The sequence below is a fragment of the Pezoporus wallicus genome, unplaced genomic scaffold (assembly GCF_028554395.1).
Source record: "Pezoporus wallicus isolate ANWC-B61680 ecotype Strahan unplaced genomic scaffold, APGP_CSIRO_Pwel_v1 contig_3812, whole genome shotgun sequence".
Classification (NCBI taxonomy): Eukaryota; Metazoa; Chordata; class Aves; order Psittaciformes; family Psittacidae; genus Pezoporus; species Pezoporus wallicus.
In genome coordinates, this window is record NW_026639618.1 from 1,756,186 (window position 1) to 1,781,406 (window position 25,221).

General features: G+C 40.3%; 1 protein-coding gene across 4 annotated transcripts in view; it reads left to right on the forward strand.

Annotated features, from left to right (window-relative positions):
* Positions 1-25,221, forward strand: part of SAMD12 (sterile alpha motif domain containing 12) — a 161,609-nt gene that overhangs the window by 37,694 nt on the left and 98,694 nt on the right. For all 4 annotated transcript variants that reach the window (XM_057415217.1, XM_057415218.1, XM_057415220.1 and 1 more), the window contains exon 3: positions 5,318-5,447. In XM_057415217.1, the coding sequence (XP_057271200.1) occupies positions 5,318-5,447 (130 nt within the window). The remainder of the gene's footprint in view (positions 1-5,317; positions 5,448-25,221) is intronic.

A 25,221-nucleotide genomic window follows, 5' to 3' on the forward strand; every position in this document is an offset into this window, starting at 1 on the left:
TTTCCTTTGGTTTGTCATTTTTACTTCTTCTTAGTATTAGAATTGTCAGTAACACAGATGGGAACCCAACACAGCGGAGGTTTCGGTGGTTTTATGAGCTGTCTGCTTACTATTGTAATTTTCTTCAGTCTTCGCTGGAAAAATCTTCCAAGTATGACTGTCTGAGAAAGTGTATTTCACAACCAAAATGTGTCCTTTCCAGATTCTTCAATATTTTAGGATATCATATAAAACCAGATTCGTAAGCCTGCCTCATTTCTTCTTTCCAGAACTGAAACTAGCTTTTATGTTAGTCTTTGATTCTGAATTCTATATAGGCAGTTTAATGGTGGAAAAGTAATTTGAAATACATGAAAAAGAGTCTTATTTTCTCAGTTTTAGAAATATAACCCAGCATTTTTAAAAATAAATAAATTGTGCTTTTGAAATCCTCACTGAGTATTGCTGCTCCTGCTGCTCCTTGTCACAAATGCTGAAGGTGATGCTGTTAGTCTTGCTTTCAGAGCAGCCTGAAAGATTTGACAATAACTTACCCTTTGGAGCTGCGTAGTTTCAGTTCTCTGCTGTATGTATCTATATCAGATACACATACAATTTTATTTTTTCTAATTTTTAAATATGTCATTGGCCCTTTATAGTTTGCTTGCAGAAGACGTTATGCTTTGCTTTAACAAGTATTTCCTTCTCAGCTTCATGCATGAAGTGATCCCACTTCTTTCTGCCAGTCTCTCTCTCTGATCACAGACACATCAGTGGTTTTCTGACACATTTTAATGTTTCCTGCCCCAGCTGACTTTGACTCATTCTAGGGATGGCAGCCACCCATCTCATTCTCTGTCCCTACTAGGTGGCATTGACCTTATTACTTCTTTCCTTTTCTCTTTCCATACCTCCCGTTGCAGCTATCAGCCCTCTTTTCTCTCAGGCTACCTAATGAGGTTAACATAATGGTTCAAAACTGAGAGTTGTACTCCATGTCTACTCCATGTGAAGGTTTCTTTGTGTCTGAAACACAGTGCACAGAGCTCCATTGCAGCCTTGCCTTGCTGATGTCCTTTGACCAGCTACAACAAAATTTGTCCTGCCTTGTCTTTTTCTGGTTAAACTGTAAACCCACATCAGAGTCTCTCGTGATGTGTGTTGAAGCAGAATCTGCCTTAATAACTTTGATCACCACCTCTTTTATCCATCTCTCTTTCATACAAGTGAGAAGTTTTTAGGCAGAAACTGTAGGGTCACACATTGTATAAATTTGAATATAAATATGCATTGGTTTTGCTTATGGGATGGCAAATTGCATGTTACAGATGGTCTCAGGCTGCCTTCTTCCAGCAGCCCTGTTTGACTGAGGACCCTGATCTCCACAATCCCTGGGTTTTGTAATCTGAGCAGATGCACAAAATGTTTGGCTTGGAGAAATTCTTGAAAGAAAACCTTGGCTCATAATATGTGAAGTAGTTTTAATAATGAGATTGAATCCTCCATCACTCAAAAGTACAGAAGCCTTTCTTATGGAGTAACATACAGTAAAGACAAAGAAATTCTGGTGAATTAACTGACCTTCAAAAATGGCAGGTTTGCTGAACTGCACCTGGAAGGCTGAAGAGATAACTATGTCATTGCAGGACTTCAGAGCTAATGCTATCCTGAACACTGGAATGCATTCCCTAGTACTGCGCAGGCTGTAGGCCTGATTTATTTATTTATTTATTTAGTCTTGAGTTGGTGATTTTACATACTGTCTTGGTCTGCACCATGGAACAAAGAGAGCATGAAATTGTGTCATATATTAAATATGCTAATTTTTTTTCTTGAGTAATTTTTGTAGTTAGAGATACAGCAAAAACTGGGCTCAGGCAATTTAGAAGAAAGAGCTTGACAAAAGAGTCCTGAAGAAACAGGTTTTCCTTCAAATATAGAAGCAAAGAACAGAATACTGAAGACTTTTATTCTCATGAGATCTATATCTGGCACATGAGATAGATAGTGCAGCATTTGGCAGGATTTAAACTACTAAGGTGTTGCCAGCAAAGGGTGGTTTTTAGGATGAGTTGATGTCAGGAAAATGAAGGCTAATCCAAAGATCACTTTTCTTTTAAAAACATATATTATTTTATTTTAATCAGTCTGGGCCTATTATTTGACTGAGCTAGTAAACAGAAATCAAGTAAAGCATAATATGTTTTCCACTTGTCTATCTAGTGTATAGATATAGTTAGTGGCAGGGGACTCATTTGGTAGGTATGTTTATGGTGAGGGTAATTTTCCCTGGTTTGCTGGGATTTTTTTTTGTATAAGATCTAGCTTTAGAGCAGGGAAGAAATTAAAAAATGAATTTTGTGGAAGGGAAGCATCATTTTTAACAGCCTTTCAATGAGAGCATCTGGTTGGAAAATATTTTGGATATGATGTTCCAAAAATGAAAGCGGCAACAATGTACTTTTTATAGCCATTGCTTTAAAACCCCTGTATTCCTCTATCTCATCAAGTCCTTATGAATTAGAAAATGAAACATAACACTTGATGGTGTCAATGTAAAGATGTCTTTTTTTGGACTGCACAGTTACAAGTTTAAGTCAAAACATGCTTCAATCACCATTCTGAATATTGGATGGTAAAAATAAGCATATATGTTTGCTGTGCAGTGATCTGTATATTGCACAATGTGATAGTTAGATTTGAAGCTGCCTTTCAGTTCTGCAGGCACAGAGGGAAGTGTTAATTTTGTCTTGTAATTGCTAATAAACTCGTTCATTTAACATGATGGTGCTTAAACCTTTAAGAGGAGAATAGTTGCTGAACTGAAAAGAGCAGCTTCTTAGTTAAAACAAACATTGGCACTATTTGTGTACTTTCAGCTAGGAATAAATAGCTCATAAATCTATAGCTAGCTATATATATTTGTATGCAAATATTTGTAATTTAAATATTTTTATGATGTACCAGAAAAGCCATTAACAGTTTATTTTTCCAGGGCTGACAGACTTCCCTCTAGTCTTCAAAAATTCCACTGCTCAAGATATAGCTTTAAATTTAAGGCGTAACTCAACATAAAGATAGACAGTGAAGTCTTGACCCTGTTGTTCCAGGATTTCTCTGAAATCAGACAGACTACTTGTGTTACGGCTATTTTCACCTGGTTTTTTTTCTTTGATGTGTTTGTGAAGGACATGCATTTATATATGTGTGTAATAAAAATCAGTGAAATGATACCGTATTATTGGGCCCTTCTTTGAAATTCAGTTTCTTTGATTCAAATAGCAGTAACACGTAGGCTAGAGAAGTTCAAAGAAGAGCCTTTGATCTTCCGAGGTGCGTGAAGAACAGTTACAGGGCACTTGCTCTCCCTACAGAGGTTACCCCTTTTCCAGACTTGTGCAGTGTCCAGGGCAGGTTTCTGTATGTGCAGTAGACAAATGTGCTTCTCAGAAAGGACAGTGGTAAAGCACACACTGTCCTGGTTATAATGCACCATCAACACCTTTTGAAGGCTCTTTTTTTGTGGACCCCAAGTCTGTCTGGCATCTGCTTGCTGCAGGTTGGTGTGTGGTAGCAAAAGATGAAGATCGATTATTTGGGGTGGGTTTGTGCATGGTGTCTATTTCTGTCTTTGAAACAGGATTCATGTTACCAGTGAGGGTATTTTTGTTCAAAACAAAAACAGCTGAGCTAAGGGATGTGCATTGTATTATATATCCAACTAGAATTTTCCTGCTGTTTATTTAACTTCTACCCTTATTACACTTCTACGCAGGCAATGAAAAAGAGATAGGAAAAAATGGACAAGAATTCAAGACATGTTTGCCTGTTGGAACTTTAGTGCTGCCATACTCCCTGGCTCTAACTTAATATCTTTGCATGATGTTCTTTATGGACTTAATAGGGTATGCAAAGCATAAGCTTAAAACTGCTTTGGTCCTTTGGGCTTCTAGTAATGAAAAGTTTCAAAGCAACTTTGAAAAGGTCTGTCTGACAAAGTATATCTGTGTAAATGCTGGGATAAACCCTGGCTGGCAATATCAAGGGAATCTGCCATGAGTTCTAATGGAGAAGAATGGTTGAGGTGACATCCACCTTCACCTCAGATCTGCACAGAAAAACTTATCTCGAACCATCTACACCATGAAGGAGCTGGAGGACAGGTATTCTGCATGCACAGTGTGGGAACAGACTTTGATTTTATTTCATAGACTCAATTCCTTGACAGAATAATGAAGTAAATGGTGTTCACACGCACTTACCTTGGCAATGTCCAATACTGTTTGTAAGAACTACCCATCTACTTCAGATTTTCTTAGTCTCCTGGGCAGATTGTGTTGCAAAGAAAAAGATGAAATCACTCTGAATATTATTTTCTTTATTATATTGTTTTGCATACTTGGACAAGAGGCTTTAAATCCCTGCAGTTCAGGTTGCCTAGAACGCAGCATTTTTATATGGTTAAAAAAAGTGTATGTGCAAAGGTGAATTGTTTGATTGAATGAAATGTGGCTTTATGATAATGCAATTGACTTAATTTATGAATGTTTTATATATCAACTGTTACTCTATTTGTTCAGATAAACTACTGGAAAACTGAATTTTCAGGAAAGTATTGAACAGTGCCTTTTTGTATTATTTATGAAGAAATGACTGTTTTAAGCAGGAGTCCTACTTATTTCACAGAATGGTGATCGTACGAGGGTTAAAGGTAAAAAGGAAGCAGAAAAATGAAACCTGCTTGTAAATATCACCCAAACTAGGAACAGTGTCAACTGAAATGCTCAGTATGAACTGGTATCACCAGCTTTGCCTTCACTGGCATGTAGTCTCCTTTTCTCAGGTACCACCAGTCTTTAAGCTGGTTTGTGCCGAAGGGCTTTTTGCAAGATCTTTTCTAATTGTAGTTGTGGAACCTGCCTGGCCTGAGGATACTCCTGGTCTTCCATGGTTATGTCCAACCTGTGACACAAACATACATCCTTCTTGTGAATCTGAACACTTCAAAGCCTGCAACTATTGCCCCTCAGGTACAATCAGAGTTGGCCACTCTTTAAACTCTTACTCAAGTAGGGCATAGTGCAATATGTTTCTGTGATGCAAGGAATATGAATGCAATGCAAAATAATGTTAAAGAACCTTTAAATGGCTGTGATTCCTGAATGATGTATTTGAATAGCTGGCTCTTGTGCGATAGTGATTATTGGATATCTGCAGTCAGAGCAGCTCCTGTCTTACATTTATTATTTTAATATTGTGTATGGATGTCACAGATTAGTGTTTCTGAAACTTGTGTGCAGACTGAACATCATTTCTGATCTTCATTCTGTGTTTCTAGTCTGGGACTGTGAAGCTGACCAAGCCTGTGGCATTATGGACCCAGCAGGATGTCTGCAAATGGCTGAAGAAACATTGCCCTAATCAGTATCAGATCTACAGTGAGTCATTCAAACAGCACGACATAACTGGTAAAGTATGCACTATCAGAAATACTTTACTTACTTAAAACATGGCAAATTGTTTTACTTTGTTGTTTTCAGATTGTGACTGTGTGCTGAGGGCTTCTTGTTGTGATTGTATGACTAGACAGTTGCTAGGTATAGAGTGAGGGGAGAATATACCAGCTTTTGTAGGATGTGGTAAGTCATTTCTCCATCTCTCTTAAAGATGAATTTCAGCTTACTCAGGGTTAATATAATGAGGAAAGAAGTCAGTCTGTATGTGGGTAAGGGCCACACCCTGTTCATTCCAAATAAATATACCCTTCCCCATGGCCACGACGTTAAGAAACATCTTATGAGAACAAATGAGTTTTTTTCATGGAGGTGTTTCACCTTGAGATTATTTTCTTAGAGTGCTTAACACATAAGATGGGAGGCAAACCCAGCTGAGCCTCTCCCTAGGTCTGAAGCAGGATCAGTACAGCAAGTTCTTTCTGACAGACCTTTGTCTAACTTTGCTCTGGACAATTGGCAATGGAGGAGATTTCTACATCTCTCTATTCCAGTATGTTACAGTCCTTAAAGTTTTTATTTTCCTAGTATCAATCTAAACCATTATTTCCAGCTAGTGAAACTGATTTCTGTCCCAGTCGTAACTGAAATACAAACAATCATTCTTTCTTGCAGTCTTTCTATTGGATGGGGGCTTCCTACTTGTAAACCCTTTTATTGTCTAGTCTAAAAAACATTTGTTTGTTCTGTTATGGTTTGGGCCTCTAATACCTGCGGGACCTTCAGAACCTTGTGTCTTGTCGTAGAACCATATATTAAAAAACATAATTGTGTTTTATTATTTACTTTAGAAGTTGATGCTGATTTTGTTATCTGCTTCACTTGTTAACGCCTACTCAGTTTAGTGCAGTGGTATATTAGCTGACCACTTAGAAGAGATGTCAGTTTAGCAGAATAACTGGATTAATATAAATACAGATGTAACTTGGGAGTTAAAAGGGTTTTGCTCGTGTCTAGGCATTAATTAATCTGTAAAAAGTTTAATGTGGAACACCAATTTGTTCCCTGAAGTGGTGGCATTCAGCCATTTAATATCAAGCAGATATTTGAGTTTCACATACAAATCTCAGTCTTAACCATAACATAAGTGATGCTAAGTGATGCTATGTGATGTATGTCTCAATCTGTGTCTGTTTGTATACGTGTACTTGTGGTGTTTACATCGATTCCTGTAGATGTTCTTTCCTTCCTGGTAAAACTGAAGTGATTGCAAACATGTCAGACTAAACTACTGATATTTGTTTACTAAGTAGCCATGAACAGGGGTACACACATGTGAGAGATATCGGTTTGCTAAGTGCTGAGTTCTAGTACATACCCATTGTGACCATTTCCTTTAAGTCATCAACTTTTGAATGCAGTCCACAGGAGTGTGGTCTGTGCCTCCACCCATGTGTATGGAGCTGACAGCATCCAGAATGCTACCAGAAAGAACTGAAGCTATTTTTCGTGTACTGTTTTACTATCGTATTCTGTTCATAAAATTAAGGCACCGAAATAGAGTTGAAAGGAAGAAAAAGTTGTTTTCATTTCAACATAAACATAGATGGAAACCTTGTAGTTTTAGTGTCGATGTGCAAAACTTAGGACTTTACAGACCTGTATGAAAAAGAAGAATCAAGATGAGTCTTTCACTTTACACAAAAGAGGTATAAGGACAATATTAGTACGTGTTAGAAAAGTAAGTCTGCAGGGAAGAAAATTACTTCAATTCAGTGGCAATCAATGTTTGTACAGATTTTAGAGAAGTATATTGAGATAATATTATGAGTGAAATCAATAACTTGGGAAGATATTTCCAGTGCTGTGACTCCAATTATTTGAAATCTAATAAGGGGATAGAACAGTGGATTTGTGGCTCAAAAAAAGTGAAAGGAGCATGAAAGGAGCATGGAAAGTAATGGATTAAGCCAAGGTCATGTAACTGTTTCCAGATATGGCTATGGAAAGGTGATGTGATTGTTGAAAATTTCTCAGGAATTGAAGTGACTTTACAGGTTGCTTTGATATGGAAAAATATGATGGAAAAGAACTTGAAGAAAGTGACATGAAAAGGATATTTAAACTTTATTTGAAGATGAAATCTAAGACATGGTCATCAGCCAGGAAAGTAGTCCTGGGCAAACATATCTAGCAATTATTAACCAGGTGTTGAGAAGTGTGGCATTTTATATGGACGCTGCTTATAGCAGCCTTCCAATATCTGAAAGGGGCCTACAAGGATACTGGAAAGGGGCTCTTCATCAGGGACTGTAGTGATAGGGCAAGGGGGAATGGGTTTAAATGGAACAGGGGAAGTTCAGGTTAGATATAAGGAGGAAGTTCTTTACTGTGAGGGTGGTGAGGCCCTGGAATGGGTTGCCCAAGGAAGTTGTGAATGCTCCATCCCTGGCAGTGTTCAAGGCCAGGTTGGACAGAGCCTTGAGCGACATGGTCTGGTGTGAGGTGTCCCTGCCCATGGAGGCAGGGTTGGAACTGGATGATTTTAAGGTCCTTTCCAACCCAAACTATTCTATGATTCTATGATTTGTTGGAACAATGGAAGGAAAGAAAGAGACCCTGCTTCACCTCTTTTTTTAATGCAGTGTTTCCCAGTGTGCCGATGTCTTCAATGCATGAGGTTTTAATGCTATGATCATTAAATAAACCTTACTCTGTCAAAGTAATACCCAAGAGGTACCTTGGTCCAAGAGGAGGAATTTGATAGGAGCTCCTTGAAAGGACTCAAGCCTTTTTAAATTAAACTTTTAAGGAGGAAAGGAACAGGACTCAAGGAAACCTCTTTTTAGTTTTAGACGGATCCACAACTTCTGCATATTCATTAAATACCAAATGGCACCTTGGAAAATTAAATATGAGCTGCCACTGAAAACCTGCTCCAAATAGCCTTAAAATCAGACTAACTCTATAACCTCTAAAGTTGCTTGCATTAAATCATCATTAAAGATGCTTCCATTAAATCAACTGTTGACATATATTTTTTATGAAATTCATATAAAAAGTTGCTTTTAAATCCAAATTGGATTTTTTTTTTTTTCACTTCACTAATATCTTTGCAGGTGTTAGGGGTTCATCATATCAGCTGAAATGTTCATGTTGTTGAGCATGTCAGAGTAGGGACGGTCTCATGGTTTAAGATACTACACTGGAATTTGGAGAAATCTTGGCTCTGTTTCAGGTTATTCTGATATTCTTAGGATGCACACTGAATCCTCAGGTCTAAGTTACTCTCTCCATAGAGAGAAAGGGATTCTTTTTCTTACCAAAGCATTGCCAGAGAGTTTTCTGATTTCCAGGACATATATTTAGTTTAATTATGATCTTTGTTTCATTGAACTCAGCTGAGTTTTGTGCTGCAACCAATGCAGTGACATGGGGATGAAAGCTGCGCAGTAGAGCGCAAGAGGCCTGGGTTTCATTCCTACCTCTGAGGCAGCAAGGGTGACCAAAACCAGGAGGCTTTGTTCATCATGTTGTGACCTCTTGATAGTGTTCATCTTCCTCATACATGTTTTGGCATCTGTACAACAGAGATGAAGATGTGATGTGTGTATAAAGGATGTTGTTTGAGCCAGATAAGTCTTCTTGTTAACAGGTCCATTTCATTTGGAACAACTGCTTGCTTCCCAATCCCTCCCTTGACAAGTAATTCCAACTTCATTATTCTTCATCCTTCCATTACTGATGAGTATCACATTGATCCAATACATCCCTCATGCCAGTGACACAGCACACCTAATATGAGGTCTGATGCAAGAAACAAAATGAGTTCTTCTGTAAGATGATCTCCATAGGTGTGCAGCCCAGTGTCTACCCCGCTCTGTGTTATCTGACCCAGGGTCCTCCAGAATCTTCTGACAAATCCTACAGGGCAGAAGACTACACACACTGGCACCTTTCCTTATTTTATTGGACTTTGTCCCTTATAAACTGGTCACAGCCTGCCCTCTTGGTTGTTTGTTGTTGGTAGAGGACTGGTTTTATGAGCAAGTGTAGGATTAGTACCAAGTGAAGAAGGTCCTGGGTCAGGGCAAGGTATCGTAAGAAGTACTTTAGCCTCCTTTAAAACATTATTAAAGTTTTAATTACCACATTTTTCTCTGTTTGGTCTCAAACCTGTAGCAAGTTTTAAGCATGCCACAGCACTGCCGTATGTCTGAGAAAGCATCTGATTTATTCACAGAAGAAGAGGTTTTTAGTAGAAACAGAAAGGAACCTTCATTGTGTCCAAATGGAGGGTATTTACGATAAAATATTAGTTGACTTCCTTGTTTTTCATTTGACAGTGCTTTTCAGCACAATAGATCTCTCCTCCCAAGCAGTGTTCATCTGATAGTGATATTGTAGAAGCAATTTCCATCTCTAGCCATCTCTGTGAAGCCCTTTCCTTCTCCATGGTGCAAAGCTTAAGACAGCCTTGCCCACAGTCCTTATTGATGCCATTTTCCCCTCCTTTTTCTGTGAGATCTTAACAGCAGTGTTGGTTGGTGGGCTGTCAGATGAATCCTGACTACATCCATCTGGTGTTTAAAATCAAAATAAAATCACTGTTTCACCCTGGAGAGAGCTTTTATTCTGCTGCCTGGGTAAGGTCAGACTTACTTGCAGCATTCTTTGTGGAGCTCTGCTGCTCGTGTTGGAAAATGTGAGTGACTAAAGAGTTTTCCCTGTTTCATACTTGGCTGCTCTTAATTTTTAACATGTGGAACATATCAAAGAGAGATGGGTGTTGGGATAAGGCTCCTGTTTGCATAATACGTGTCAACTCTTCTTTTTGCACAGAAAATAGTACCAGAAATATAATGAATATAATATCAGTAATGTAAGGAATGTAATATAATGGATGTGTTTATATAACATGGAAGTGAAAGAAGTTAGAACAGCCAAATAGTTGGAAAGTGGAAATCTAATTTTCATTATTCAACCCCTTATTGATAAAGAAAATTTTCCGTTAAAGTAATCTCTTGTGTTTTAGGAATGGTTCCTGGGTCTGGCTTTGCAGTCAAATTATAGCTCAGGCAGTATGTAGTGAACTTCCACAACAAGAGGCAAAACTGTAATGGCTCATGAGAGACCTGGTATGACCAGGCCAGGCTCATCTGCAGTTGAGAAGGGGATAATGAAACACTTGAATACTTCATGGAAGTTGTAACTTAAGTATCAACATAGTTGATAATTTTCAGATAAATTGGCTTTTGATAATCTGTGGAAGAATGACATCTCTTTTATGTTGTTTGTTTCATGTTTGTAAATCTGGAACAGGAGAATGTTTTCTAACTAGCTGCCATGACATCCACCCCTGACAGTGTTCAAGGCCAGGTTGGATGGAGTCTTGGGTGACATGGTTTAGTGTGAGGTGTCCCTGCCCATGGCAGGGGGGTTGGAACTGGATGATCTTAAGGTCCTCTCCAACCCTAACTATTCTATTCTATGATTCTATGACAATCTTCATTGCTCTTCATTGCTAAACCAAGTTGCTGCTTGTGTATAGGAGAAGTAGGCCCTGTGTGCATAAGAAGAAATCAAGTCAATTAGTCGTGCAGTGGAGCCATCTTCTGTGCACAAACCAGCGGGGAGTGTCTAATGCCATTATTTGTTACCTAAAAGCCTTTGGGGAAGAAGTGATATTATTATCTGTTTAATAGGGTGGGGAAACTGCTGAAGGGTGATTGAGGCATTTTTGGCCTTGCTTGCGAATGACATATCAATGTTATTGCCTTTATATTGACTAAATTCAGAATGAACAGTTTCCATGCTTCTGGTCCATTCTCAGTGTGAGATCTGCTGTGCAAGTAGCTGATGAATGTTTTACGCTGTTTCCTGGTTTCCTGGGTATTTCTTGGGTCTGGTTGCTTTTCCTTGGTATGCTCTCTCCACTTGTAACTACCTGGCAGGATCTCTCATGGTTTCAATAAATGATTGCTCTACAGCATACTTAGAAGTGAATTGCACTCTGGTTGCCTCTTTTTCTTTACTCCGTCACTATATAAGAATTCAGTAAGAGCCATGGTAGCCAGATTTGCTGTAGCTTTTACTCCTACCTGATGTATCACACAGAATCCAAATTATCTTTGAACTGAGAAGTATAATTCCTGTCCTTTAGCTTCAGATTTGAAATTCTGTCAGCTTAGCTTAGATAAGTTATTTTGTACCCTTAGAGTGTGGGTATTTAGGTGGCAGGAGGAAAAGGTATATTGCTCTTTATTTGAAGCAGTGTATACTTGCTTCTCAGTACTTACTCCTCAAGTGCTGTCAGATGTTCAGGAATTAATGTTTCATAATTATATGCAATGATAATTGGATTATTACTTCCCTCTAACACAAGGGTTTTTTCATTTTTAATTTAATCTTGTTCTATTTATTTTAGTCAACTTTTCCTCACTAGAGATTGTATCATCTCTTACCCTTCTCCTTGAAAAGATCTTTGTTGTACAGTCTTTGTAGACCTCATCCACTGTGTTCTCTACAAATGTTCTCTACTGATTCACATCAGTATCGTGTAAAATTCACTCCTGGAACCTCTCCCTGTGGCAGCCAGTTTCAAAATCAATTTCTGTTTCTTATTCGGAGGGAGCTATAAATGTGAATTAGGATAAGATACGGAAAACTGTATCAAATACATTAGCAAAGCCTATTTCAGGAATTCTCAAACCATATTGTAAAGCTCTGTGATATTTCCTAGTTTGCTGATAAGGCTGCACAGTGTATCTACAAGAAGAACAGCACACTGATTGTGATCCACAGCCAAAAAGCTTAGGAGCTACTGACTTAGCCTTTGGGTGCGTACCCTCCCTATCGTAGGGGACTCAGGCAACCAAGTGAGATTTGTAAGACCAAGGGTAAGAGTAAATTGCTGAAGTGATCAATGGAAGGGTGAAGGATGCCTCCAAACAGAAGAATTTAGTGGACTTAATATAGCAAAGAGAAGATGTTACGAAAACACCCTTTTGTGTTCACTCTGTTTCCTTTGCTCACCCTGTTTTGTGACCCATCACGTGTTCTTTCTGAAGCATGCTTTTTATCAACTATTTCTTCCTTAGCTGCTTTACAGGGGTATTGATCACTTCAATAATAGTTCTAACATTTTGCCAAATACTCTGCCCTCTCATTTCATTTCTCAGGAAGTTCTTTTTCTACAGGCTTTTGGAACCATCCCCAACTGTTCATGATTACATTATTACTTTGCCATGTTCCTTGATCGATCCCTAGGCTGTGTGATCCTGTTATATAGGGGCTATGCAGGGTGAATCACTACTGTTACTTGGACCACCTCCAAGGAACAGCTTGAAGCCATAGGATGCAGGATTGTTAACCCTGATGGCGCTTCTTTAATTCCTATTTTTTATTTCCCTGCTTGATTAATACTGATGAACTACTTCAGTATGGTCCAGAGCAGCCTGGAGGCTTTCCACTCAAAGGGTGGAATCCTTAGTTCAGAAGTAGCCATTGAATATTGGCTTTCTATTACTTGTGCTGATTCCAAGTACTGTGCCCTGACCAAAGTCTCATTAAGCTGGAATTGTGTTGCTTTTTTAAAACTGCTGTATGTAGTGAGTCTGGAACTTATTTTTTCAGCTTGGTTAAACTGTTGGGATCTCATTTCCTACCAAATCAGGCTTTCCTGCAGCACTCCAGAAGTCCTGGTTCCCATTCTGGTGGGAACCAGGACAAAAATAGGAGTTGTTGAAGAGTGTCCCTTCAGATTACTTGTGCTGTTGTCTGGAAAGGAGTATCTGTCGTCTTTGCTGTGCAGACATGAAGTCAGGTTTTATGGCTCAGTTGTAGGTAAGGAAACTAGATGGGGAAAATTTCAGTGATTAAATGGAAGAGTTGTTAGAGGACCTCGCAATTCTTCACTTTGAAGAAGTGAATTAATTTGCTGCTTAGTGGGTGTTTGTGATACCAGTAAGCAGCTAGAGCTGAGTCTTTTTATTTCAGCTTGTTACTTGCCAGCATGTGCTATTCATGATACGGGGATTTAGTCTCAGTGTAATCTTATAATTATTTGGCAGTGTTCCCCAGTCTAATAATGCAGCTAACCTGATGGTGAAACATAGAAGGGAAACTCTCCTGAAATGTGAACCTGGAGGAAGCCACAGCTGAGAGTGTTACTTCTGGTTTGTGACACAAACAAGGGAGCGCATGTTCAATCTCTCTGATCCAGTCTGTCTGCGACTTGTTGTGTTCCTTCTCTCTCCTCCAGCTCTCACCATTGTCTAATCAATCCCTTGCCACTCTTCCCAAGCCAGACATCCTCCAGTTCTGCTGTGATTCCAGCTTCTTTGCAGTCTCTTTATACAGATGACAAATCCACTCTTGCACAAATGGATTAACGCCTCTCCGAAGTGTTGCCCTCTGTCAGGTCCCCACGTTCTCAGGTGCTTTCTGCTTTCCCTCTCCGAGAGCTGGGCTCGCCCTGTGCGGGTGCCCTGAGCTACCCCACTGTCGCTGAGCGAGGCACACAGGCTGCAGCTCCCCCGTGCCTCCGGGACGGTGTTTAGAAAGAACTGGAAATGCGCTCGGGGAAACTGCGGGTGTTCCTTCCACCTGTTCCGCCTGTTTCAGCCTGAACCGCAGCTCGGCTGCGCCGTTGGGTGCGGCGCGGCGCGGCGCGGCTCCGCGGGGGGGCGCTGGCGCACCGGACACCGCCCTCAGTGAGAGCGGCGCAGGGCTGGACCCCGCCGTTCGCTCTGAGCCCGGGTTGTAGCAGCCCCTCCAAGTTCCTGCAGGGGCTTATCCCAGCAGAGCATCAGCGTTTGTGTGATCGGTGGCGACTGCGCTCGGGAGCGTGTAAGGCAAGCCAGCCCTTACCCCCAGCTTTCAGTCCCTTCATTAGCATGTCATAGAGCCATAAAATAGTTTGGGGTGGAAGGCACCTAAAAGATCATTCAGTTCCAACCCCTCTGCCACGGGCAGGGACACCTCACACTAGACCAGGGTGCTCGAAAGCCCCATCTAGCCTGGCCCCAGACACTTCCAGGGAGGTCCCGAATTTTTTCATGGCCCTGTGAAAATGATTCTAGTTTTGGAAATAGCCTAGCCACGTGAGCCTTTTAAAGAAAGCAAAGGGACCAGAGGAAAAAGCACTTCTTTCTTCCCTACCTCCCCCATATTATAATAAAAATAAAACCCAAAGCTGCTTTCTTTTTTTTTAACAGCTCAAATGCTAAAACAGCTGGCCTCTGAAAGTCAAGGTTTGCCGAAGCAATAGCCTTCAGTAAGGAAAGAAGTGCCTTTCAGTGCTCCAGTGAAAATTGTTTGATTTGATATAGTTAATTGAACAGGTTGAAAGTCTGACAGGGTCTGGTACAGTGCACTTGACACTGAGCTTTATCCTTGTTGTCATAGAACGCACAGCGGAGGGAGGTCACAAATACCTGGCTCTTTTAGTAAAGATATAAGGACCCAGCTCCAGCATTTTCCTCAGAATTCAGTGGAAGGAGCTCTTCGAACAACAACAGCAACAAAAAAGGCTGGATTCTGTGCAGCCCTTACTGTGTTCAGGAATTGATTTTTCAGCCCTTCACCCACCAAGGATCTGCACACCCTGGGAAGTGTTTATCTGACTCCTCATATCCTAGAGGTGATCAGCACTTAGTTAATGCAGGAGATGGCTTCCTGTCCTGTGTGTAGGCAGAAGAATTGCTTGCTACTGAAAAAGGGGAATCCACTGTGAGAAACTTCTGTCCTTTAATACTGGGGGAAAGGAAGTTTAACTCCATTTTTTCAAAGGTGAGAAAAAGGAAGACCCAGGGAGCTGCAACCCAGACAGTGGCTCCTTGGTGCCCAGTAACATCATGGAGCAGATCCTGCTGGAAAATATGCTAAGGCGCATGGACAGTAAGGGGGGTGATTGGTGAGAGCCAACATGGCTTCACTGAGGGCTAATCATGCCTGACCAATGATTCTGTGACTTTTTTATCCATGAAGAGAAGCCCTACACATACAGAAGTGAGTCTAGACACACAAAATATAGGAACCTAATAAGCCATTTTGGTCTGAAACAAGGATATGTAGATTAATTCATGAACCTTCTTAGCAAAGTGCACTAAAGGTGTGACTCCTTCAAAAACCCCAGCAAAATACAGTCTTCCCTCCCCTGAGGTTTCATTAACCTTTGGGAATCCCAAAGTACTTATCAGAGGCAAACTCTGTTATATAGCAATCAACATGAAGTGGTTAACCTCTCATAAAACTTGAGGGACTCTTGTTCTAATGGGTTCTTGTTAACTACAGCTACAATCTGACATAATCCAATATGTGAACACGTACATTTGAGAGCTGTGTTGCTGCTGAAAATCAGGTGCTCTGTTCTTACTGTGCTTCAGTGGCTGCTGTTACAGCCTGCTGTGCATTTTAGTCTTTCAGGACTACATTGCTGCATATTTACAGCAGAAGTCGGGTTAAAGGATGAGAAAACCTGAAACAAAGCCCTGAAAAAAACCCAAACCAAATTCAAGCTATCATCTATTACACAGGAGTCTTCAGAACCTCGGGAGCCTGCACCTTAGGCTGTGCAGACCTCACCCTGTTCCCCAGCAGCTCAGCTGGAAGCACAGTGTTATTCCTGCCCACCGGGTTGGTAAGAGAAGCCTCCAAGTTCCACAGACAAAAATGCTGCTGCTTAATCACTGACTAAAAAAATCCAAAATGCTCCCCCAGGGGAAATCTGAGGGTTTGTTCTGTTTTGTGGAATGCTGAACAATGATCCCTTGAGGAAATGTGTATCTTTTGTCAGTGTGCCATGTATTTGAGACAAGCCGTCAGTGTAATCCCAGTCCTGTCAACTGTGGTGACAGGGCACCTGCATTGCGCAGGGCCTGGTGACGTTGTGCTGTGATTAGAGGGAGGTCTTTTACAGATGCCTGTGATCCCCCAAACAAGTTTACGTGTATAAACCCCAGTCACTTTCTCTGCAGGTTCTGTTGGGTGCGGTGAATTGCAGAATTGGGGTTACTTACCTGTTCACAGGTTAAAATCATCCAGGCCTGGAGTTATTTAGGTTGGAAGGGTCCTTTTGAGATTAGTCCAACCCCCTGCTCAAGCAGGGTCAGCCAGAACAGGTTGGCCGGGACCATATCCAGTTGGGTTTTGAGTACTGGTGTTCTATTTAGACAAAGTTTTCCTTGACTGTTACGTTCAAAGTACACTTTTTAATGTTTGCTTTGCATAGGTTTTGTAGATTTTATTTTGCAGGACATGTTTGTGGTCTAAATATAACAAACAGCTCAGAACCTGAAGGTGGATTAATAAGGTTACTTAAAAAATGGTGCCAAATGTTGAATAATCCCAAATGGGCTATAAGGAAATGTTTGTTACAGGGTCTAATTTTTTGTGGCCATTGTTAAGTATAAACACTGTCTGGAGAAATGCCAGGAATGTGACAATCTGTTCTGAGCATATCAAACCTATGAAGTACTGCAATCCAATCCGCTGTCAAGCACTAGTTAAATTGCAGTGCTAAAATGCTTGTGTCCATTGGTTTGTGGATGCTATATGCATGTAGATAAAGCTTGTCATATATTGGCTTATCAGAAACAAAGAAAAGGCAGCTTGATTGTGATGGATGTCACATGTAAATATTATCCTAAGCTAATCTACTTCTGCATTTGCAATTCACAGGTGTTTACGGTCCTTTTTTTATGCCACATTAAGCCATATTCAGACCTATATCATAGTGACTCATTCCAAGTCCCGTTCATGGAGAAAGCTTCCTTCTGTTAAAAAATGATGCTCTGGGATTTTTTTTCTTTTTATTACACTGAATACAAGGAGCTACAGACCTGTTAGCCTCTTGCCAATCCTGCCAAAATAATGGAACAGTTAATTTGGGCTTCTGTCAACAAAGAATTGTATTGTATAGTTAATACCAGCCATCCTCATGCCCAGCCTGTCAAACTAACCTGGTGCTTTTTTCTTTCTTTTTTCTTTTCCGTTGGCAAGGGTACAAGTTTAGTAGTTAACAGCTACCATGTGAAATACAGTATCTTGTTTTGCCCCCAAAGCATACAGCTTAGGATCACATAACATCTTAATTAAACATGTGCCTTTTAATTCTGTATGCTGGAGTCGGGTTGGTTCACTGACAGATGCCTGTACGCAGCAGGGAGACACTAATGAAAAGGGCCTTTATTGGTGTCCCCTGGTTCAGCTGGTTGTGCAGCATCGTTCAGGCTTTCTATGTTGGTTGCCTAAATGGTGCAGTTGATGTGGTAGCAAACAGTTAGCATCATGGGTTAATGGTACAAGTGTGGTGTAAATAGTCTAGCTAAATGGTTCTGAGAAAATTTGCTTTACTGTAGCCAAATGTAGTGTAATGTATGAGAAATTCCTCCCTCCTGGGTGTGTGGCCTTTCCTCCCTTGGAAAGCAGGCTGTCAAAGAAGAAAATGGGTTGGGAGTTACTGTAGGTAGCCATGTTACTTGTACTCTAAATCAAAGCTAATGGGACTAGTGTAATCTTTTCTTATAAAAGTTGTATTGAATAGCAGGGACTGTTGTACACAGGTCAGGTCACTTAAGTCTCTACTAAGATACTGTGTCCAGTTGTGATGCTTTCATTCTAAGAATAGCATAGAAGTAGATAGAGGGCAGAGCCCAGCCTTTTCCCAGGCCTGGAAAATGAGCCTTGTGTTATGTTACAGGAGATGAAGCTACTGAAAGGAAGGTTGATAGGTGACTTGATAACTAGGTATAGGGATTTAGCAGGACAGGAGTGTGCATTCAAAAGCTGAAATTGGAAGCTTGAGTGATTCAGTTATTGGAAAATGAATCCTGGCTTTGCAGGTCATTCTGCAATGAAGTGCTTACTAGGAAAAAGGGTAGATGCTAGCAAAAGCAAGCTTCTAAAAGGTGAGGAAGGTGAATGGAAAAATACATGCCTGTGAGCACAAGCAAGACCCAGGCTGCATGGACACAGTGGTTCTTTAGCAGAACTATCTGCAAACTCTAGATTCTAGGATACTCTGCAGCTCTGTTGTGTGAATTTGGGTAGGGTGTGATTTGTATCTGTGGGTATGTTTTTCTACTTCTTGAGAGTCTAGGTCTTAAGAAGCAAAGGTCCCTGGAAAGCTCAAATGACCCAGGCACCCAGTGTAGTAAAACTAGAGATGAAATAATCTGCCACTTATCCAGCTGTTCTTCCTATGCTCTACTCATGGCTTTTCCTACTTGTGAAATCTCAATGTCAGACTATGTCCAGGGTAAAACTTTAGACATAAGGGCAACTTCCGCTTGTATTCCCACTTCAAGCTGGCTGTGAACAGTCCTACATGCTGCTAGATGTGTCCCTGTTGTAAACATCACACCTGGGGTAAGTACTTTACTGGGAAAACTACATGGTAAAACCAGTTAGTAATTTGTATGTGTAATGTGTTTTCCTGACAGCTCTCCTAGGGTTTGAATCTATTATATTTCCCTGTGTTTGACCAGGGAGCATGTTAGGTCAGATGCATGTAATATAGAAAGTCTGACTCTGAGATTTAAGGTCCTCCTCTGTGTTCTTTTAGAATTCCCCTGTGACTTGAATTTTGCAAATGTACCTAATGTGACATATGCAAAGATGATGTCTCTAAACAATCTATTGCACATTCTCTTGAGTCCAGTGGGATGCTGATACATGCTCACATACCTGTCATTCCTTTAATTCACTTCTTAGGCATCATTTCTGTACAAGATTCCCCATATAACCTATTAATACCATCTGTTTCCCATGTCTGTTTGCCCGTTCTTTCTAGATCAGGTAAACATTTGTTGCTGAAGCTGCATGTGATGCTCTCTTGCTGGAACAGGTACCAGAGCTTACAGCCTGGTAGGAGACTGACTTCTAGAGCTGTTGCCTGGGAATTGCTGTAAAAAGCACTGTAGGGGAGATACCTAATTCTTAGGTCATGCTATGCATTTCCTTACATTTGCAACATCAGAAGTGGCTCTTGCACTGTCGTAAAAATGATAATGAAAATAACTATTTGAAGACCATTTGTTCTGGAGACATAACACTTCAAGTATTTTTTCCCATTCAGACATGTTTGGCATTCAACTGATGTAGCCTGGATAAGATCAATAGGAGGATTTTAATCATGGAGCTATCTTTGGCCTCTATACACTAAATACAATAGTGCCATAGGATTTCCTGATCTAGTACTGAGTTGCTGGAATAGAACTTAGTGCTGTAAAGTGCAGACATCAAATCAGTCTAAAGGAAAGCAGGGCTCACACTGGCTGTGCTTGTCCCATTTTTTACACAAGAGTATATTCTACTTGTGCAAATGCCATTGCTTCTTTATTTTCTGTGTGCGTGGCTTCTTTGGGTTTAAATAGATTACCTAATCTCAGGGTCTGAGATTTTGCAAAAGCCCTTGTGGGATTCAGATTGTGAAGTTCAGGTGTTCTCTGGTGTCCATTCAGAAAAGTAATTTGAGGGCTGTAAGTTTTCAGGAGATTTTATCTTGGTGCAATAATTTCCTTTAACAAAAGCAGAAAACAGTTACCTACCCAGGTCAAAAGAGTACATTGGCCATAAACTGTACAAGACTTTCTTTTTTGACAAGGCTATATCTTAAACTACTGTGTGAATGGTTCAAGGAGAAACACTGACACTGGATTATTTGAGTCTAATTTCCTGCACCTTTAATATTGCTTTCATAATTTGTAGATCTGCACTGTTGCAGCATGACACAGCTTTGCCTGAGCACAACACTCAAGCTAGGTGAAGGATCACATGGAGTATTCATGAGCAGTCTTCTCCCCGGGCCATGAGTGAGGTAGAGCCTTATGAGGGAACACTCTGTGATAACTGCAGTGCAGGAATGCATATTCAATGCATATGCGCCCACAAACTGCAACTTGAACTCACGGTATTGCATTGCATTGATTCCCACATTGTTCATCACCAAAAGGGTTCATTTGAGTTGTCCCTGACTGCTTATGGTGATTACAGATGTATGGTGGCTTCTAATGCTCTGCAGTGACCAGTCAGGACAATGAGGGCTTCATTTTGCAGACGAATGTCACAGCAAGTGATTGACAGTAGAGAAAGACTTGAGAGTCTTCTGTTTCAGGTATTGTTGCAAATTCAAGCTCTGTTTTGGTCTTGTCTACCTGGGACCTTCCATTTTTTTTTTCTTCTGATTTCAGATTTTTGGTCTTTCTGTTGTGTTTCTTTCCAGTAGTGGAAACCTTTAGAAGTACAGTAAGGACAGTTTTGTTTTCTTATTGTATCTGGCTCTGCAAAGGCATTGCCTGGCTTGATTGACTCTGTCCTTTTAGCCAGGGTTGGAGCACACACAGTCACTTCAAATGACTTTTTGAGTGGGTCTCTTGAGTAGTTGCAGACTGAAACATTTCTTTTCTGAAAGGTTGTAGCATGAACACATTTCATGTTCTTCATCCTCATGAAGACAGTGAGGCTGCTTGAGGCTTACTCTCAAGTTACGCTTTCCAGCTAGAAACTGTGGGGATTTTTATTTCCTCCCAACAGTTATTTAATTCTTTTATAACTGAACTGCAAATATTTTCCCTGACCTTGTATTGAAAACCACTGAAATTCTGGCTACAACAACTAAGCCTACCAAAAATCAGTCTGATGCAAAACAACCGCCATGGAAATTTTCAGCCTCAGTGGCTGTGGTTCAGCAACACTTGATGATTATGAAAGGTGTCAAGCGGCTATAATCATAGTCATCGACACCTGTGCTGTATGTGTGTATTGAAACGTGTATTTGGTCTCCTTTGTTAGGGATATATGCAGTGCCTAATTGTTATGAGTCTCTCTATTGGCTGCATTGTGCACTTCTCTCTCTAAAGGGAATGTGTTTAGAGGGGCTGCTGCTATTCTGTGAATCAAGAGTATACTTTTACGGATGCTTTAATTTTCTTCTGATACTGCTTTATTTACAAATGAAATTTTCAAGCTAAAAGTAAGCTATCACTCCTTATATAGAAAATAATTATTAGTAAGCTTCATTTCTTACAAATAATATGCTGTATATGCAGTTTCCATCTGTTGTAATAATTTTCATGGGTTCTGTCTCAAACCTCAGAACACATGGATTTCAAAGACACACTATATGCATCTTTAAAGCAGTGAAGTAGCTGTGGTTATGAGTGTGCTACATCCGGCCAAAGATGCATCTAGCCTAGGATCCTCTTGTAGTCCAAACGTAGTGTTTAGGGAGGAGCGTGAGTACAGGAATATTTCCTCTGAATACCCTCTTGCCTTCCAACATTTCTTTTGTTCGCAGTTTTCCACAAGGGAACCTCACATACTTGGGCAGCCACTGTATGAACACATAGCCAAAGTCTCCGTGGTAATATGCATGAGTAAAGGACAGAGACAAAAACACTTATGCAACCTGAAAGCTGACACATTTCCTGATTTCTGAGATCTGAGCAGTGCAGCTTTAATATTGACTTTTCATGTGCTCAGCCATGGTGGTGTGTGTCGTACTAGAAGAGATGAACATTTCAAGATGCGAGGGAGTAATCAGAGTATTTAAAAGAACCCACTAAACACACACAAAAACCACCAGGCTGATAAAGTAGAAAACTGTGCCTTGTGCTTGTAGTTTCTACTGACAGTTAATGTTTTAGTTAAACAATTGATTTTCTAGGTTATTTGGTAGCACAAATAAGTGTAAGTCGAGAAAATGCAACCTAAATGAGCACAATATATGCCCATGTGAGTCTGTTTCAGTTTTCATACATAAGCAAGACTTGTGGTGTTTCATAGAATCAACTTGTTTGGAAATGACTTTTATGATCAATTCCAACCATTACCCCACGATTGCCAAGTCCACCCCTAAACCATACCACTAAGGGGCTCATCTACATAATTTTTGACACTTCCAGGGTGATTCCAGTGCTTCCCTGAGCAGCCTGTTTCAATGCCTGAGTAAAGTTTGATCCACAGAATCATAGAATAGTTGGAAGGAACCTTAAAGGTCATCTAGTCCACCCCCCTGCAATGAGCAGGGACTCCTTCCAGTAGACCACGTTGTTCAGAGCCCCAACCAACCTGTCCTTGAATGTAGGGATGGGGTGTCTACCACCTCTTTGCACAACCTGTTTCAGTTCTTCACCACACTTACTGAAAAAGTTTTCTTCTATTTAGTCTGAATCTCCCCTTTTAGTTTAAAACCATTACCCCTGTCCTACTGCAACAGGTCCTGCTGAAAAATCTCTCCCTATCTTTCTTATAGACCCCTTTTAAGAACTGAAAGGCCACAATAAGGTCTCCTTGGAGTCCTCTCTTTTCCAGGCTGAACAACTCCAGATTGAGATATTTCTGTCAACATTGATGGAAGTCTGCTTTGAAAAGCTTGCAGTATTTACTTACAGATCCCTACTGTTGCAGCACAGTTCTGACCTTCAGAGACACCACTTCTGAAGAGCTCACAGAGCCTTTTTATTGTGTTGAATTTGATGAATGATGCCTGGCTTTCATTTCCCTGACAGACTGCTTATTTTCACCAGGTGCGCTTCAGGACTGACTCTTTGTTTGTTTGTTTTTCCCCTTTATTAGAGAGCTGGTTTAGTTGTCAGTAAAATAACAATTACCATATCTGAGCATTTATTACTTGTTCTGGAATGCCAGATGTCGAAATACGACTTACAGGAAAAGATGGAAACTTCATCTCTTCTTAGCCATAGTAATCTTGAAATTTTAAAGCAATTTAGAATATGTTTTTTTACATCCCATCTGAGTGAATCCTTCAGTAGTAAGCAAGAATTTGCATACTCTTTATGTAAGCAAGCTCTAGCTAGAGCATCCACTAAATCTTGCACAGTCTATTGCTGACTTGCAAAAATAGCTGGGAACTGTTACACCAATATGATCATCCATCTGGCAGAAAGAAACACTGTAAGCTGCAGTGCCGTTAACAGTTTTGTATGGCAAAAGCTTTGATGTTCTGGATCCATTCTATACCTCTATGAATTACCCACAGTAAAAGAATAGTGTAAACAATCATAGTCTGAAACACTCCCTTGTACAAACCTGCAATTATAATTGGTAGCGAGAACTGGGGGAAGGAGTATCTTTTGACAGTATCTCTCAAGAATATATCAAAATGATTAAAGAGATTTCCCAAAGAATTTGCGGATTTGCTAATTCTAGACTGGTACATGAGTTAAAAAAATAAACTATGCAGCTTGCTGGTTTTCAACAATTATTGGCCTTCTCTGAGTGCAGAAAAGTGAAACTGCCAAATCTGACCGTAGACCAGAATCATAGCAGGAATATTGGACTTCTTTTGGTTTCTGGAAACCACAGTGACCAGTCATGTGCTTGTCCTCTGCAGGAGGTTATTGAAAAGCAGTGAAATTGCAACTGCAGAGGCCTACCACGGACAACAAATGACTCAACTTCTAATCATTCTGCATTGACATGCCTTGTGTCCATAAACTGTATGCCATCTGGCTGCCAAACCACATTGGAAGTGGGATAACTTAGAATTGGGTTGGATTTGCCCTCAACAAAGGAGGTGTGGATGCCCTTGTGCCCTGTTGCAATTCCTGTAACCATAATGTTTTCTAAGTAGTCCCTCAAAATTCGTAGAGCCAGTAAAGCAGTATCTCTTTGCGGACTGATGTATTCTCCCTGTTCCAGTGGCATCCAGGCAGGATTTAATCTCTAGTTTTAAGTATTGGTGTGTGGCTGTTACCATCCTGTGTAATGAAAGTTTGTGGGGAGATCACATATCTTTGTCCTGATTACTCTGCAGTCATGCCTCAGGCAACTGTATTGTGGTCGTGTACTGGAAATGCTCAGTGAAATGGACCCCATGAGAGGGGAGCTTTATCTTTTCCAGCTGTCAGGCAGTAGCTTAACAGAGCTATAGAAACAGGAGTTGGGGCAGGTTCCAAGCCAGGGGACAACCAGAGCTCTCTCCAGTGTCTTTGTAAAATGGAATAGTAGTCAAACTGTATTGTATTGACTGTTGCCTCTCAACAGTATGATGAGAGCTGTGATGCTGTACGAATGTGATACGAATAATGTAACTCATACCAGAACCCATGTGCCGCTAACCCACTGAAACAGGTGGAATTGTAGAAATCTTCAGTGGATTCAAATTAGAACAAGACAAATCTGGACCATAGATCTCCACCTCAACTGGTCACGTTTCCAATTCCTGTAAGTATTTAAGACTATGTAGAAATAGAACTTAATGGAAGGAGAAATAATGTACTTATGCCTTCCTGCCACACTACCGCTGGACTGAATGTAGCAGTTAGAGATGATGTAAATTCTTTCTTCCTCTTTTAGGGTGATAAGAAAACTCATGAAAAATTATACTTGTCTTTCCACTTGTGTGGGTTTTTACCACAAGCCAAAAATAATAATAATAAAGGATAAAAAGTAGCAGTATCACCTGACTAAAAGAGTTTTAAGAAAGGCACTGGAAATAGCTTGTGTTAGCTTTAATTTCCTTGAGGTATCAGTGTGAGAAGATAGAGAGAAACTTGGCTGGTAGAGGTGCAGTTCAGCCTCCTTAAGCAAATGCTGTCTCAGCTTTGCCCAGCCTTACGATTCTACAGTAAAAATGCTTTAAGGTGAACAACTTCCATCTTGGTATACTATTGAGTTTTTATTGTTAAAAATAATAAATAATATCCTGAATTTTCATTGCATTTGTCACTTAATGACTTCATACTTCGCTATTTGTTTTGAAGCACTGCTGCCATAACATCCAGACAGGCCTTATAACAAATTAAGAACAAAGACTGTGTGC